Genomic DNA, 15,233 nt, shown 5'->3' with positions numbered 1-15,233 from the left:
AGCCAGAAAAACAGATTAATTGCATCCTATCCTACTAATACTTATTATACCTAGTTATAGTCCTACTATATATTATAAATGTAAAAATTTGTGAGGATGGAAGTTTGTTGCACTTTTATGTTAAAATGACTGAACGGATTCATATGAAACTTTACAGCCATTGGTGTACTATGTATTTTATTTGTAACATTTTTTTGTACAACAATCTTTGTAGTAGTCCTCAAATAAAGTACTTAAATATTTAATAATCTGTACGGTTGTTTGTAAATTATAAAATCAAAAAACGCGTCCTGCCTACATATTTGTACCTTTTACTTATTATTTCAAGGGATTTATATCTATTAAACTAAACGGAACGGATAAACCTTGTTACGGTAATCCTGAGGGTATAATGCTATTTCTATGTCCTTGATGTCCTTTTAAGTGCGGACCCACTTGACCCTAACGACTGGACTATTGGTTTCACTATTCTTTCCAATGACTGTCAAAAGGAATAAAAATGAACAAAAACTAAAGAGATAAAATATTTATTTTCTAAGATGATATACAGACATCTATATAGTAATATCTATAATATCTATTCAAAGGGCGATTCTTAAATTCTTTACAAAAGGCCAAGTTTTCTATATAAATTGGTAAAAAATTATGACGTTCATAACAATGTCATATTTTTACCAATTGTAAAAATATGACATTTATTGTACTAATATATTGAAACTTTCAATTCTGCTGAATAAAAAGCTGCATAGGTAACTTTATTTTTTCGAATTTACCAGAGAGACATCATTAACATATATCACAATAAAGACCAATTATAAGCAAGCTCAAAACCTTAACGCTAACGCTGAATGATTAATTATTAAAATTATATCTAATAGTACAGGGTAAAAAATTCATACTTTTATTATGTATCATACGTACAGAATACAGATCTATCAGAATTTTTAATAAATTATAATGTAGATTGAATTATATATTATTACATATGTTTTTTTGTATAAAACTACCTTGTTCGAATTATTGATACTATATATAAAAAAAAATAAGAATGGCCTTATATTAATTTTGTCTATGATAATTCAGCGGAAGTTGATAGTGTTGCCGTACTCCAGCACGCGTCGGTTTTGAATTGACAGTTCGCGGCGTCTCAACAGCTGTTCGACCATTATCTCAAGTCTCAACCTCAAACGCGAGTTTGAATTTGTCGGTGTATTGCACGTGTTTTTCTAATTTATTTAAAACCGATTATACTTATTATTAATATTTGACTAATTATGGAAGAAGACGCAGGCGTCAAAGGTTTGTAGATATTACTTAATATATATTGCGAAATATCGGAATTTCCTTCGTATTACGCGTTATCAATTTTTGTCCGGTACCTCATGCTTTCAAATTACTTAGAATTATCAGGCTATACTTATTACAATCTTCTTTATAAGAAATTATTCGTTTATATTGTAATATTACTAAAGTGACTTGGTTTGTAATAAATTTTAAAAAACCTTTGTATTTAATAATGGTATAGAATCACCACTAATAAATATTAAAATATAGTGTCGCGTATTTATAAGTCTTTAAATTACGTTTTCAGCTCCAGTGACTCGTTTGAGAAGAAGATTATCTGTTGAACAATCAGAGGAGAACAAATCACCTGCACTAAACACTCCCACAAAAAAAAGAGGTGGTAGGAGAGCCAAGCCAGAGTTGGAACTTATTGACGAAAATAGTTAGCGTCTTTTAATTATTTAGTTACAATTACAAATGTAATATAGACTTTTCTGTGAGTAATATAATATCACATCAAAGGCTAGCTTATTTTATTTATTTATAAACACTTTATTGCACAAAGAAAATACAATTAATTACAATTAATTATTAGTTTAATTACAAGTGTAATAATTAATAAATTCTAAATTAATTTTTATACATAATAATTTTAAAATTTTACTCTAAAGCTCCACAAAACACAACTAAAACAACCAAGAAAACCACTACAAAAGAAATAAAAGATGCTGTTGAAGAGAAAACAGTAACTCCTTCAAGACGTAGCACAAGGATTAAATCTAACACAAGCATTGTATCAGAGACTGCAGTAAATGTTGACTCTCCAAGAGCCAAAAGGGCTTCAAGAAGAACTTCTGCAGTTGGTATGTATTTTATAATATTTTGCTTTATGCTTTTTTATTATTATTTTTTATTGTGATAGTAGACAGAGAAAACTTAGTGGCAAACCAATCCATACTCCATTTACAGGCTGTATTTGAGTAGAAGAAATCAACTGAATTCTTTTTACCAAAGCAGATAAATAAAAGTACACTATCCCTAGGGAGTTGCTTTCAATCAAAAACTCTTCGCATAATAACGAATGCCCCTTGGTTTATCACTAACTCTCAGCTACACCGAGATCTAAGGATACCCACAGTGAGAGTAGAAATTACCAACAAACTTAAGTCATACTCTCCTCGCATAAAAACACACCCCATCGTGCTAACCTGCAAATTAATCAATCCAGCTAGCTCATTTAAAAGACTCAAAATGAGGACCCCACAGAATCTTCTGCCGTCATAAAATAGGATCTCTCAGGAGACCGTTACATTATGTGTTTATGCCAATGGGTGTATACCACCAATGTCTGTAAGCTCCTAACCACCAGCTTAATGCCCAGATGAGGCAGTTGCAGGTTTCATTGCTGTTAAAAAAAATAAAAAAAAAATCCCTAGGGAGTTAAACCTATAGCCATTTTATTTTCAATCAGACTACCCAAATGAGCCACAATGGCTTCAACTTTTTTCTTATTTATTTATTAAGAAGCACCAGTGGTAATTAGATTAAACATATTTTACAGAATAATGATTGTCTTAAATTTGTATTCCTTATAATTAAATTCATTACCTACAAGTGAATACCACATGCAATAATGGAGATTAATATAAATTATAGATAACTTTTTATCTATTTATGTATTATACATATTTTAGTTATAGAAATTCAGTAAAGACAGGTTACTAAAATACTGTTAATTTACTATGGATTTTATTGAAAAAATAAATAATAGGAAAAAATTAAAGCTTTGTCCATGTTATTTCAGGAAGTGACTCTGAAACTCCATTAACACCTGTAAGACAAACACGAAGGATTCGCAAAGATTCTGCCTCCAGTGTTGATAAAGGTAATGTAGAAATTGATCTATATTATATTGTTAAAAATAGGAAGTGGTTATTTTTTTAAAAAACAAGATAAAAACATATTGTCTATTTTTTAACCAACTTCTGAAAGAAAAGGAGGTTATCAGTTCAACTGTTTTTTTTCTAAATTATTCAGAAAGAGGTACTATGTAATTGTAATAAGTGATATGTACCTAATAACAACACTTCACACGAGTTTCCTTCCAATTAGGACCATTGCCAAAAAGTAACTGCCCCTGATTGACACAATTCCACTGCTTTTATAGTCTTTTAGTTCGCTAACAATATATTAATGTTTTTTTATTTCTAATATTTTACATATTTACAATAACATTTATTTTCTTTAATACTTACAGCTGAAATACCAGCTTCTAAACCAGCCATACAAATAACAGAAATAATAGTGGAAGAACCTGAAAACAATGAAAGAAAATCAATAACCAGTGCTGGCAAAGACTCCCATTTAGACACTATTTCTCCAAATAGTGTGCGGAAAAGCCCAAGGCTAGTAGAAAAAAGTAAAAAGAATAGTCCAGTGAAGAAAGATGATCAAAATGAATCCTCACCTGAAAAACAAAATGAAAATATGCCATCCAGGAAATCCATTGACAATTCTTTACCAAACTCTCAAGAATCAAATAATAGTCATAAAGAGCCACCCACAGATAATAATGAGACAAAAGGCAGGTTATCAATATCAAGTGCAAATTTAATCAAAGATTTGGAAGTGAAAGTTTCTAAGATAAAAACAGATAATCTTAGTAAAACTATATCCAGCATTAATGATAAAAATAACTTAGATACAAGGAAAAGAACTAAATCTTGGACTACATTAACTCTAGAAAATGAAAGTAATTTCTATAGTGATAACGAAAGTTCTAAAAGAAAAATTATGAATAAGGATCCTGAACAGTTAATTAGTGATTCAGGTGATGCATTAATTAATAAAAGCATGCAAGACAAATCATTATCTAAAAGAAAAAATAGCAACAGTGGCAATTTTATAGTAAAAGAACATGATGTATCTGCAAATAAAAGTCAAAATAAATCTGAAATAAACGAGGAAGTCTCTGTTACCATTAACAATAAATCAAATAATGATATTTTTGAGCTATTTAAAAAAGGAGCAAGTACTAATGTGCAAACTTTAGTATTGGTGGATGAGGACTCTGATACAAATCATGGTAAAAATATGCAAAACATGTGTGAAAGTGGTGATCAATGTGTCCCAGTAGTAGAACATTCAATTCAAGAAAAAGAGCAGTTCACATTACTTTCAAAAAATCAAAGTGTTCTAAATGATAACAAAGATAAATCTGGAGTCAATTTAAGTTGTGAACCAATGGATGTTGATGAAACCATACAAGAGAGCTTAATAGTAGAAACGGAAAATAATGAAAAAAGTTCATCTAAAAGAAATTCAGTTTCACCTTTTCCAGTATTAGACAAAAGTAATAATAAAGAAAAATTAAATAAATCAAAGAGAAAATCGTCCATTTTAAACAATTTAGAAAAAAGTGGTAATGAGAACAAAAGTACTCTTATATTGTCACAATTAAAAGATGCTTCATCCAACGAAATTAGTAATGTATTAAAATCTCCTCAATTTAAAAATGAAATTATTTCAGAACCAATTGAAAATCTAAATGTTACACAAGAAAATGAAATTAACAAAAAGAATATCTCACTTAATTGTGTTACAACAAGCACACCTCTACAGCAAAAGAATTTACAAAAACTAGCTCTCAATGCTAACACATCAATAATTTCAGCTAATGACAGTAAAAATCTTAAAGAAAGCGTCAATTTATCTAAAAAAAGTCAAAACCTAATTTCTTCAGATGAAAATGATTCAGATAAAGAAGATAATCTAAATATCAAAGAAATTAGCATAAAATCTGAGAAACGAAATCAATCTAAACTTAATGTCTCAAGAGGTAAAGAATTGAATGCTGAAACCAAAGTAGCTGATGAAAAAAACAGTACTAAAAACAAAAGTTTAAATTCGTCTAAAAAAAATGTGTCTCAAGAACAGAATGATTTAAATACAGATTCAGAATCCGATGAAGAATACTTAAACATTAAAAGAAAAATTAAACTATCAAAACCTAAATTTCAAACGTCTGCCGAAACTGATGAATCAGATGACAATGGAAATAATGAGTCAGTTGACAATGAAAATGATGAATCAGAGGACAATAGCAACTTATTAGATGATAAAGCGAGTGATGCTGGAGACGATTATCAATCTGGTGACAGTCAAAATGAAGACGAACGGGAATATGTGAGAGAGAATGAAATACTAGAGAAAGGAGAAACCCTTACTTCTGAAGATGATTTTTCTGAGGATTCAGACTATGAAAAAGATTCCTTTGTTGTGAGTTCAGCTGAAGAAGATAATGAGTTACTGGATGGGACTGAAGATGACTTAACCATGAGCGATAATGAACTTAAAATGACCGAGAAATCTAAGAAAAAATATAACGAACGGAAAAAAAAAGAACAAAAGAAGGCATCCAAAGAAATGTTTGAATCGAGACACAAATTAAATACTCTAAATAAAAGTTCCGAATTGGGTAAAACTAAGAGGAACAAAAAACAACAATTGAGTTCATCTGAATCTGATTCTGAATCAGAACCGAATCTGCGTAAAAATAATAGAATGAGACTTGATTCAACAAACGAAGGCAATATGCTTGAAGATGATGTCGATAAGAAATCTAAGAAAACTAAACGCCTGTCTGCTAGCGTATGTGAGGATAGTATTGTAAATGAAAAGGAAATAACAATTGCTAATCAGAGCATAAAAGAGACAGATCCACTAGCCACCATCCAAGTAAAAGAAGAACCAAAGACACCTAAAAAAGAAAATGCATCCATTGCTTTTATTAATTCTGAGGAAATGGATATGGATGTGGATACAAATGAAATAACAAAGACTCAAACAGAAATCGATCCTTTGGATGCTTCTGAAGAAGATGACGATGAAAATATTTCATTGAGCAGTGACACTGAAATTATGCAAAATTATGACTCAATGTTGGAAGGTCTAAACAAAAACAAAAAGAAAACAAAAACTGTTGACATATCGCTAAATCTTGATAAGAAAACGAAGAAACAAAAAATGCCTATAGTTGATGAATTAAATCTCACTCAAGTCAAAACTACTAAGAAAATTAAGAAACAAAAAGAAATTGTTGAATCTAAAGTCAAAGATCTAGAAGACGATGGTTCTTCTGATTCAATTGATTTACATTTGCTTTTCTCTGAAGACAGTAACAATAGTGAAGATGTAAAGCAAAAGGATGATAAAGAACAGATAATAAAATTAAAACGGATAGATGGCAAAATGGATATAAGAGATATTGATAATGGTGAGTTATTTATCAAATAATATTTGAGCAGTATTATTAAAAATAAAATCTCATTATAAAATTTCTGCAGTATAAATAAAACAAGACTTTCTTAATGATTATTTTTCACTATATTTCTTCTATTTATAATATTATTCTATTATTGCACTATTTGTATCAAAATGATATATTGTTATGTAATAAGTATTGTTAATGAAATGTGTTTTCAGATACAAGCATTCAGGCTAACAACACTTCACTGACAGAAGAAACTAATGTCAGCTTTTTCATTGATACAGAAGGCACACATACATCTCAAAACGTATCTGTTAATAAAAATATAAAGACTGAAGAAAAAAATTATGTACAAGACAATGGTAAGTCCTAATTAAACTTCAATAACATAAGTACTTTTTTTAACATTACTTTAGTAATTTTAGTAATTACATTTTAATGTAAAAAACACCCTACAGAGATGCTAACAATACAGATAAATTGTAACAAGTGTGTAAGGTTTTCAACATTTTATATCTTTCTGCATATTGTAGATAATCTGTAAAACGCATTTTATTATATTGTATCTGACATATTTTGTTTGTAGTTTAAATATGGCCATATTGTTCTTGTATAAAACAAAGAAACCTCATTTTATTTTTATTCTAGATGGAAATAATTCAGACGAAGCTCCAATAGAGGTTTCATTCCAGAAAGCAAAGAAAAATATTGACGTAGATACCAATGGAGAAGATGAAACAGGTGAATATTCATTCCGAAAATACAAACAATCCGTTACCCACTTTTCACCCAAATTATATTTCGAAATATTGCATATCCAGCAGTGGAATTCAACACATCGCTTTAACTTGTCAGTGGGGAAGTGAAAATATTTTTTTCACCCGAATGGCAAACAAACTTACGACTGTTCGCGTTTACATAAGGACGCTACCTCCACTACGCTACGACACGTCAAACACATCCTAGAATATTATAAAAAAATATTTTCTTAGAATAGTATAATAAAATATTAAATTTATATTTTGTAAATAATATTTTTAGATTTTGTTTTGGAAAAATCAATCAATAAATCAATTGCGAAAACACCAGGCAGTGAGAAAAAAAAGAAGAAAAATAAAAAATTACAAGCTGAACAGATTGGTAATACATTTTTGCAGTTTCATATCAAAATATAATCATATTTTAATTTATATAATGTTAACTAATCGTAATACCTCAGGTATTAGTAGTATATATAGGTATGTAGTAGTATTTCATGTTATTTTTATTTGTACTTCAAAATAAATGAACATAACGGTTCTAAATGATGTATTATTATAATTTTATAACTACGGATAATTTTAATCTTCGTGCCTATCCTGCATATAGCAGGGTAGGCACTTCTTCATTCATCTTCTGTACTTTTATATATATATTTTGCATTTAATTGCAGATGATGGAAATATTGCTGATAAATCTTTAAATATATCTTTGAGTGGGAATAAGAAAAATAAATCTATATGTGAAGTACAGCCAGTTGAGACAGGTTTGTAAAGAAAACCTAGTGTTAAGAACACCTCATGGCAAAGCACATTTGATTGTGTTGATGAGGAAATGGAGAAAATCAACGCTGCGCTTAGCATACATACCAGAACGAGGAAATTAACATAATTGTTTATTCCTAAGTGAGAATCAAACCCACACTCATTGCGTTTTCAGTCTAACACCGTTCCACTTGAATTGTCAACATATTCATTCAAAATAAATACTTCTTACTTAATATGATATTCAAATATTCCTAAACAATATTTTTAATTCTTTGCAGAATGTGAAAATGTTAAAAATAAATCATTGAATGCTTCTGTAAGTAAAAATAAGAGCAAAACTTTAATAGAAGACCAAGACAATGGAACAAGTGAAAAAGGTAAATAAATAATATATTGTAGAGATTTTTTTGAAGTTATTGCTCCCCGCTCGAATCTGAGCCAATTTGTATTTTATGGAGGAATTCAATGTGCAGTAGATAATACAATGGCCAATTAATATGTTAGTGTTTTTTTTTAATTAATAAAAAAACACTAAAATATTAATGTTGTTTTTTGTAATTTCTTCTAGATTCTGAAGTGCAAGCCACTAATGTTACACTAATTAAAACGCCAGGCAGTCAAAAGAAAAAGAGTCGCATTTCAGAAAATCACAACACACTGGATGGTATTTTTTTTTAACTATTTTACTACTACATATGTATATATTTTAAATTATTAATTACATTTAAATTTTTAATTTTAAACTACTTACTCATGTTAGCTTTTAGTGATAGCTTCGCTCTTGTGTTCAAATAAAAATCTGTTATATTTTAACAACAACAACTAAACAAACTCTTCTGCTTTGTGATTTCAGTAGAGTTTAGTATAGATAACATGTATGAAAAAATATGTTTTTTTTTATTTTCAGAAAATGATAGTGGTATAATCATGAACAATTCATTCGGCAAAAAGTTGAATAAATCATTAAATGCAGAAGAACAAAATGAGATAAATAAAGAAGGTAATTAATATTATCTTAATTTCAATAGTTCAACAATTATACAACTGAAATTTTAACTCTGTTAAACATTTTTTCATACACATAATTGAAATCAAAGAAAAACAGCTTCACTATTAAGCTGTCGTGACGCAGCGGCACTGCATCTAATCAAATTATTTGTCGCCGCGTCTAATAAACACGACGGTTGTGGGTTCAATTAAACTCTGGAGAACCTTTCATTTCCTCGGTCTGCAACAAAGGAACATGCCCTCTTATATCTCGTAAAATTAAGTTTTACCAGTGTTTTATCACTAGGATAACTTTACGTACCCTACCTTAGCGTAAATCTAAAGAAATAATATTAATTATTGTAGTATTAATAATTATCTATATTTAAAAACATTTGTTATAGATATTCCAGTATTATCGGTCGTTAACACATCTGTAGTTAAAACTCCTGGCAGTCAAAAGAAAAAAGAGCACTCTTCTGAATCACAAAATGCAGTAAATGGTATTGAATTTTATGTTTAACATTTCAAAATGATATTGCACAGTAAAATCAATTTTAAGAGTGTTTTATCACTAGGATAACTTTACGTACCCTGCCTTAGCGTAAATCTAAAGAAATAATATGAATTATTTTAATATTAATAATTATCTATATTTAATAACATTTGTTATAGATATTCCAGTACCATCGGTCGTTAACACATCTGTAGTTAAAACTCCTGGCAGTCAAAAGAAAAAGAAGCACTCTTCTGAATCACAAAATGCAGTAAATGGTATTGACTTTTATGTTTAGCATTTCAAAATGATATTGCACAGTAAAGACAGAAAAAGTATAAAAAAATTAACATAGTGGGAATCAAACTTGCGCCTCTTGGAAACTGTCCACATACCTTTATTACGAAATCAATAGGCTGAGCGAGTATATGTGATGAGTAGATACGAGCATTTATCAAATGAATAAGTTTTTATTGATACCTATTTATCTATTTATGCAAGTAAAAATTCAATTTAGTTAATGTCTGATTATAGAAGTACTTCTGAATTTCTTAAACTTATTTAATATATTTAACACTTTTTACATGTTCAACAATTAGTATAAGTATTATTTTTTTTGTTTTTACAGATGAAGATGAAGCCCTAGTAAATAAGTCCGTAACCAACACACCAAATAGTGGAAAAAAAAAGAAGAAACACTCAAAGTCTATCAACGAAGATCAAGGTAAATAAATATATATGTATTTTGATATTAATTATTTCATTCTAAGGCTGAGGCATTCTAAGTTCGTTTAGACACTGTTTTACTACAGTTTCAATCAGTTTACTACAGCAAAACAGTGTCTAAACACAAATGTAATAGTTGTAGGTTCAATCCCAAAAAAAACAGTTTGTTTTGGAGTTGTAGTCAGCCAGACTTGTAGTCTGTGACACATATTAATAATAAAACATATTCATAGTTAAAGCCATTTATCAACCTTCACGTTTTTTATATTAATTGAAAATATAAATGGTTTTACTACACCCACTAGCTAACCATTGACTTTTATTTTATAGAACTTGCACTGGAAGATCTCCTAGATGTATCTAAAATAAAAACACCAGGCAGTCAAAAGAAAAAATCATCGCAGTCACGACAAGAAATCGTTCAAGGTACTTTATATTTATTTATTATATTAATATATATACTTTACAGTGTGTATCAACATAGCATAAAAAACAAATGTACACTTTTTTGCGTCATATTCCATCATAGGTTGTTTTGAGTGACAAACCCGACCTTGTACTTACCATACCTTGTTTTGTTACCTAAAATATAACCTAAAACTAACGTTTGTAGTCGAACATAGTGCGGCTGTATCACGATGGCCTTTTATTTTTATACACACCACATGTGCATTTAAATAATAATAATAATCTTTATTTAAACACTTATTAGATACAATAATTGGTTAAGGTACTGTCCTCTTAGATAGATTACAAAGTAACCCTTAGTGAAGAGTAACAGTGCCATGTCCCACGGGGGGTACTAAATGAAGTGTTAAATGAAATGTTTTAAACTTTGCAACAGATTATGTATATATTATATATAATACATCCAAGAATATGAAGTATATGTAATGTTATATAAAAAGATATTTAATCTGCTCGCTCACAAAAATTTGAAATAAAAAAAAGTTAGAAACTTATAGAACACACTGCCGAAGTTGCACATGGAGACCTAGTTTATATATAAATGAGTAAGAAGAATAAAATACAATATGGTGTACATTATAGTGAGAATAATGTTATATTATAAATGACAAGTCCTTTTATTTATATAGATTATACAAAAATGAATAATAAATAGAAAATAAATAAAACATTTTCCAAACTATTTTCTCAAGAATTTTATCAATATAATTGTTATAACTAATTCCACAAATCCATATACATTATATATGTGTTATATATGTTTTCATTCTATAATTATCATTTTACTACCTTTTTGTTTTAGTATCACTTGATACATCGAAAATAAAAACTCCAGGAAGTCAGAAGAAAATCATATCGGAATTTCGAGAAAATGAAGCACAAGGTTTGTTTATTTCTGTTTATTTAACTATTTTTTTTAAAGTATTATCCTATTAAAATTACTAATTAAGCTGTTATATAAAATTTGCTTTGTCTCATTAACTTAAACTGCATAGTCTTGTAGCTATTTGGAATATTAAAATATATTTTTTAATTAATTTCCGAATATCAGTGCTATTACTATTTATAAAATATGTAGTTTTAAATCTTATGTAAAAAATATGAAATTAAATGCACTCAACTTTCTATAAAACCGTCTCCATGAACAATGTTCCATCGTGGCATATTAGATGACGTGTAAACGCGACGGTTGTGAGATCGATTCCCAATGAGGATAATGGATAATTTTCATTTCCCGGCTCTGTTACAAGAATGTGATGCGATGAATACTTTCAAACTTTGAATTCGAAAAGTGCGTGGGAAGAGACCATATAAGTACTAGGTTCCCTCTAACTACCCTGCTATATGCGGAATACATCATGAAACTAATAAATATATTTCTTCCCATTTTTGTCACAGTGGATATTCCTGAGGTGAAAGAAACCAGTTCAAATAAACGTAAAAGAAAAGCATCTCTTAATAAGACTGTAGAAGAACTCAATTGTGAAGGTAAAAATGCATCGTTATACGTAAATTTTTAATAATAATCAATATTTTAATTGAATGTGAAAAGTATAAATACCAGATTACTTGAACTCATATCCCTTGAACTATCTGTCCATGGTTGTTTTATTATTAATCCTACAAATAAATAAATCAGCTTCACGCTATTATCCCGCACACAGCAGGGTAGGTAGAGAGAACCTAGTGTTAAGGCGCAAAGTGGGGATCGGAGTGATTTAATACTAGATACCCTCTGCCTACCTGTGTTCGAAATACAAGCGTGAGGCTGATTTTAATGATGTGCATAACATTATAAAATATATTTTTTATATTTGAAATATATTCTGTCAGATGGCGAAAACAATGATTCTAAAACGCTAAATGAATCGATAGTTGGTAGTCAGAAGAAGAAATTAAAGGTTTCACAAAATAGTCAAGAAAATATTAAAGGTGAGCAATAAATATTATTTACATACTTGCAATTAATACCCATCTCTCTCTATTATAATAGCAAATATAAGGTATTTTATTTTATAATAATTTTCATGTGCTATATTATCTCGGTTATAATCTAATTTAGGTATAGTTTATTCAAGAGTTAGAGCAACTACTACTTACAAATATATGTTTTATTTAATTTTCCAAATATCAACATTTTCCAGATGAACTGAATGTAGATTGCTTTATGCTTTATTATAATAAAGTAATAAATAATTTTAAAAATTACTGTAAATTTACATGACCAATACAAATATGTTTTTTTATATTTATTTGTAGAAGACCAGGAAAAGGAAAATAATTTACAATCTTCTAGAGATAAAAAGAAAATGAAAAAACAGGACACTTTCGTTGTTAATTCTGAAATTGAAATCCCAGGTAAAGGTTGAATACATTAAAAGTTATATATTGTAGCAATTTAATTTTTAGATAAAATCCTAATTTACATATTTTTTTTACAGACATGGTAAAAGCAAATAGAAATAAACGTAAACAACGAGAGGGTGATGATGATGAAAATACAGCCTCAAAGGTAATTAAAAGACTTATAAATGAAATTTAAAATATTTATTTTATTTTATAATCAAAGTATTGCATATAAATGGGCATCCTTTATTTTAGGTTATGAAGCAAAATTCATTTGACAAAAAAGTTCCTCGCTTACCGGCTAGCATTTTAAATCAATTGGATGATAATCCCAAAAAGGAAATCCGTAAACCAAAGAAAGCCAAAGCAGTATCCACATCTCAATTTTTAGTAGAAGAAGCTAAGAAACCTAAAAACAAGCCATCTAATTATTTAGAAGAAAGTGTTTATCTCAATGACGAAGAAACTGAAAGCCGAAAAACGAAGAAACGTCTACAAAAACCAAAAGTTCTACCATTTGTTCCAACAGCGTCAACATCTGGAAGTGGCTATACAACTGACTTCAAAGTTAACATTATACCTAGAGAAACTAAGTTCATTGCCCAAACAAGCAATGTATCTAATTTCAAAGAAGATTATATTTTAAACAAAAAAATTAAAAGACAAGGAACATATGAATTGTACAAGAGAAATAGAAATATGAAAATATCCAAGTTTTAGCACTTGTGATTTTGATATGCAGCCATATTGACAAGACTGTTCCGCCTTAATTATAAATAATGCCTGTTGAAATAACTCATTGCTTTGTATAAGATTACTATTATATCGTTATTAGCAAATAGTTATGATTGAGTCTTAAGAGATTTTCAACTATAATGTAATTTTATATTTAACTTCACATTCCATTTTGTGAATTGTTTCACAAAATCAAATCAATCAAATAATTCTAAAAATGTAATGTAATTCTTACAAGTAACATAATATGACGTTTGCCATCAAATAGATTTTTAATATAATCTGAGCTTTGCTAGTTATTGTTTCTTGTTTAATGTGTTGTTTGTTTGTTTTTTTATTATTATTTTTAAATTGTTTGTAATGTATAGACTGGGAAAAATGATTTGTATTTCCCGCCGTTTCTTGCTTAGCTATAATAAAAGATGGCGCTGGTGTCAGAAATTAGTATCGCCCATGTGCCTTGTTTTCCATTCTATATTAATAACATATTAAAAATGGCATTATTTCCTTTAATAAACATGTTCTTTATTTGAAAACGGTTATTTTTGGTTAGATGTTCTTTAAAAAATATGCACATAATCCATAAAATTACTTCCCGCCTTATCGCCATGCCGGTGTAAACAAACCGCCATGTTGTTGAAAATGGACGAGTCACCGTAACTGGTAAGTAGTGTTAGCATTTATTTGAACAATATATATGAGTAACATATCGCAAAATATTCCAACATTTTTTATTATATAATATTACATTAATTTGAATTAAAAAAGGATTACTTTTATTTTAAAAAGTATTAAAACGAACATGACGTCAATGTATTGAATATTTTGGACCAATTACATTCCCTTGCCGCCGGTCACGTGGTAGAAACCCGCCAATAGAAACTCAAGCCATTCTTTGTGTACTTTTTCACATAATAGCAAAACAGAATACATAGTCTATGGAGTGAGTGGTGTTATATTTGTCAATTTCATGACGCTAAAAACGTAAATGTGTGAAATTCAGGATTATTCTATTGAGCATAAGGATATTTATTTGGATAAATATTCGGTAAGTCGTATTTTACGTAAATAATGATGTTTTCATTTGTATAAGTAATGTTTTTGGCAGTGAGAAAGTGATAGACCCGTGTCCCGCTCTTTTTAATGTCATTCATTCATAATGCATGGTTATTTGGTATAATATTAGTATATTTTGAGTTGCAAACATGTAATGTTTGTATTTTGTGAAGATTCCAAGAATTACTGTTGATATTTTTATAGTGTCAAAGTGGCGGGAAATCATTCCACTTAGTTACGTAGTCTCGTCAAAATCATTATGTGTTATGGCTGGTATGTAATATTTTATTAGTGAATATTATTTACATACTTATTATTCCCTTCATTACTGTTTAAGTAG

At 28.9% G+C, this 15,233-nt stretch overlaps 2 protein-coding genes across 7 annotated transcripts in view; both read left to right on the top strand.

Annotated features, from left to right (window-relative positions):
* Positions 1–1,120: 1,120 nt before the first annotated feature.
* LOC146532491 (uncharacterized) lies at positions 1,121–14,373 on the top strand. Of its 4 annotated transcripts, none has more exons than XM_085196530.1 (22): positions 1,121–1,299; positions 1,592–1,726; positions 1,956–2,147; positions 3,089–3,169; positions 3,542–6,559; positions 6,769–6,915; positions 7,202–7,294; positions 7,595–7,693; positions 7,986–8,078; positions 8,358–8,456; positions 8,648–8,743; positions 8,987–9,079; positions 9,471–9,569; positions 9,742–9,840; positions 10,197–10,286; positions 10,619–10,714; positions 11,559–11,639; positions 12,155–12,244; positions 12,590–12,688; positions 13,016–13,114; positions 13,198–13,268; positions 13,358–14,373. In XM_085196530.1, the coding sequence occupies exons 1-22, from the start codon at positions 1,275–1,277 to the stop codon at positions 13,820–13,822; spliced, it is 5,460 nt and encodes a 1,819-aa protein (XP_085052656.1). In that variant the 5' UTR covers positions 1,121–1,274; the 3' UTR covers positions 13,823–14,373. The 4 variants fall into 4 exon arrangements, with proteins under 4 accessions (XP_085052656.1, XP_085052655.1, XP_085052657.1 ...); XM_085196529.1 differs by having other exon boundaries at positions 10,191–10,286; XM_085196531.1 differs by lacking the exon at positions 9,471–9,569 and having other exon boundaries at positions 10,191–10,286.
* The window catches only part of jumu (Forkhead box protein N4 jumeau), a 15,147-nt gene continuing 14,274 nt past the window's right edge, over positions 14,361–15,233 (top strand). Inside the window, exon 1 of one of the 3 annotated variants that reach the window (XM_085196535.1) lies at positions 14,361–14,500. Coding sequence is in view for 1 of the 3 variants with exons in the window: in XM_085196533.1 (XP_085052659.1) it covers positions 14,826–14,885 (60 nt within the window). In the remaining 2 variants the exon portion in view is untranslated. Of the gene's footprint in view, positions 14,501–14,694; positions 14,886–15,026; positions 15,167–15,233 lie in introns of those variants that run through there. The other 2 variants (XM_085196533.1, XM_085196536.1) reach the window with 2 other exon arrangements.

This window comes from Heliconius melpomene, chromosome 13, assembly GCF_056956725.1.
Source record: "Heliconius melpomene rosina isolate 202511_hmr_F chromosome 13, ASM5695672v1, whole genome shotgun sequence".
NCBI classification, from domain to species: Eukaryota; Metazoa; Arthropoda; class Insecta; order Lepidoptera; family Nymphalidae; genus Heliconius; species Heliconius melpomene.
This window is presented reverse-complemented; position numbering and strand designations above follow the sequence as displayed.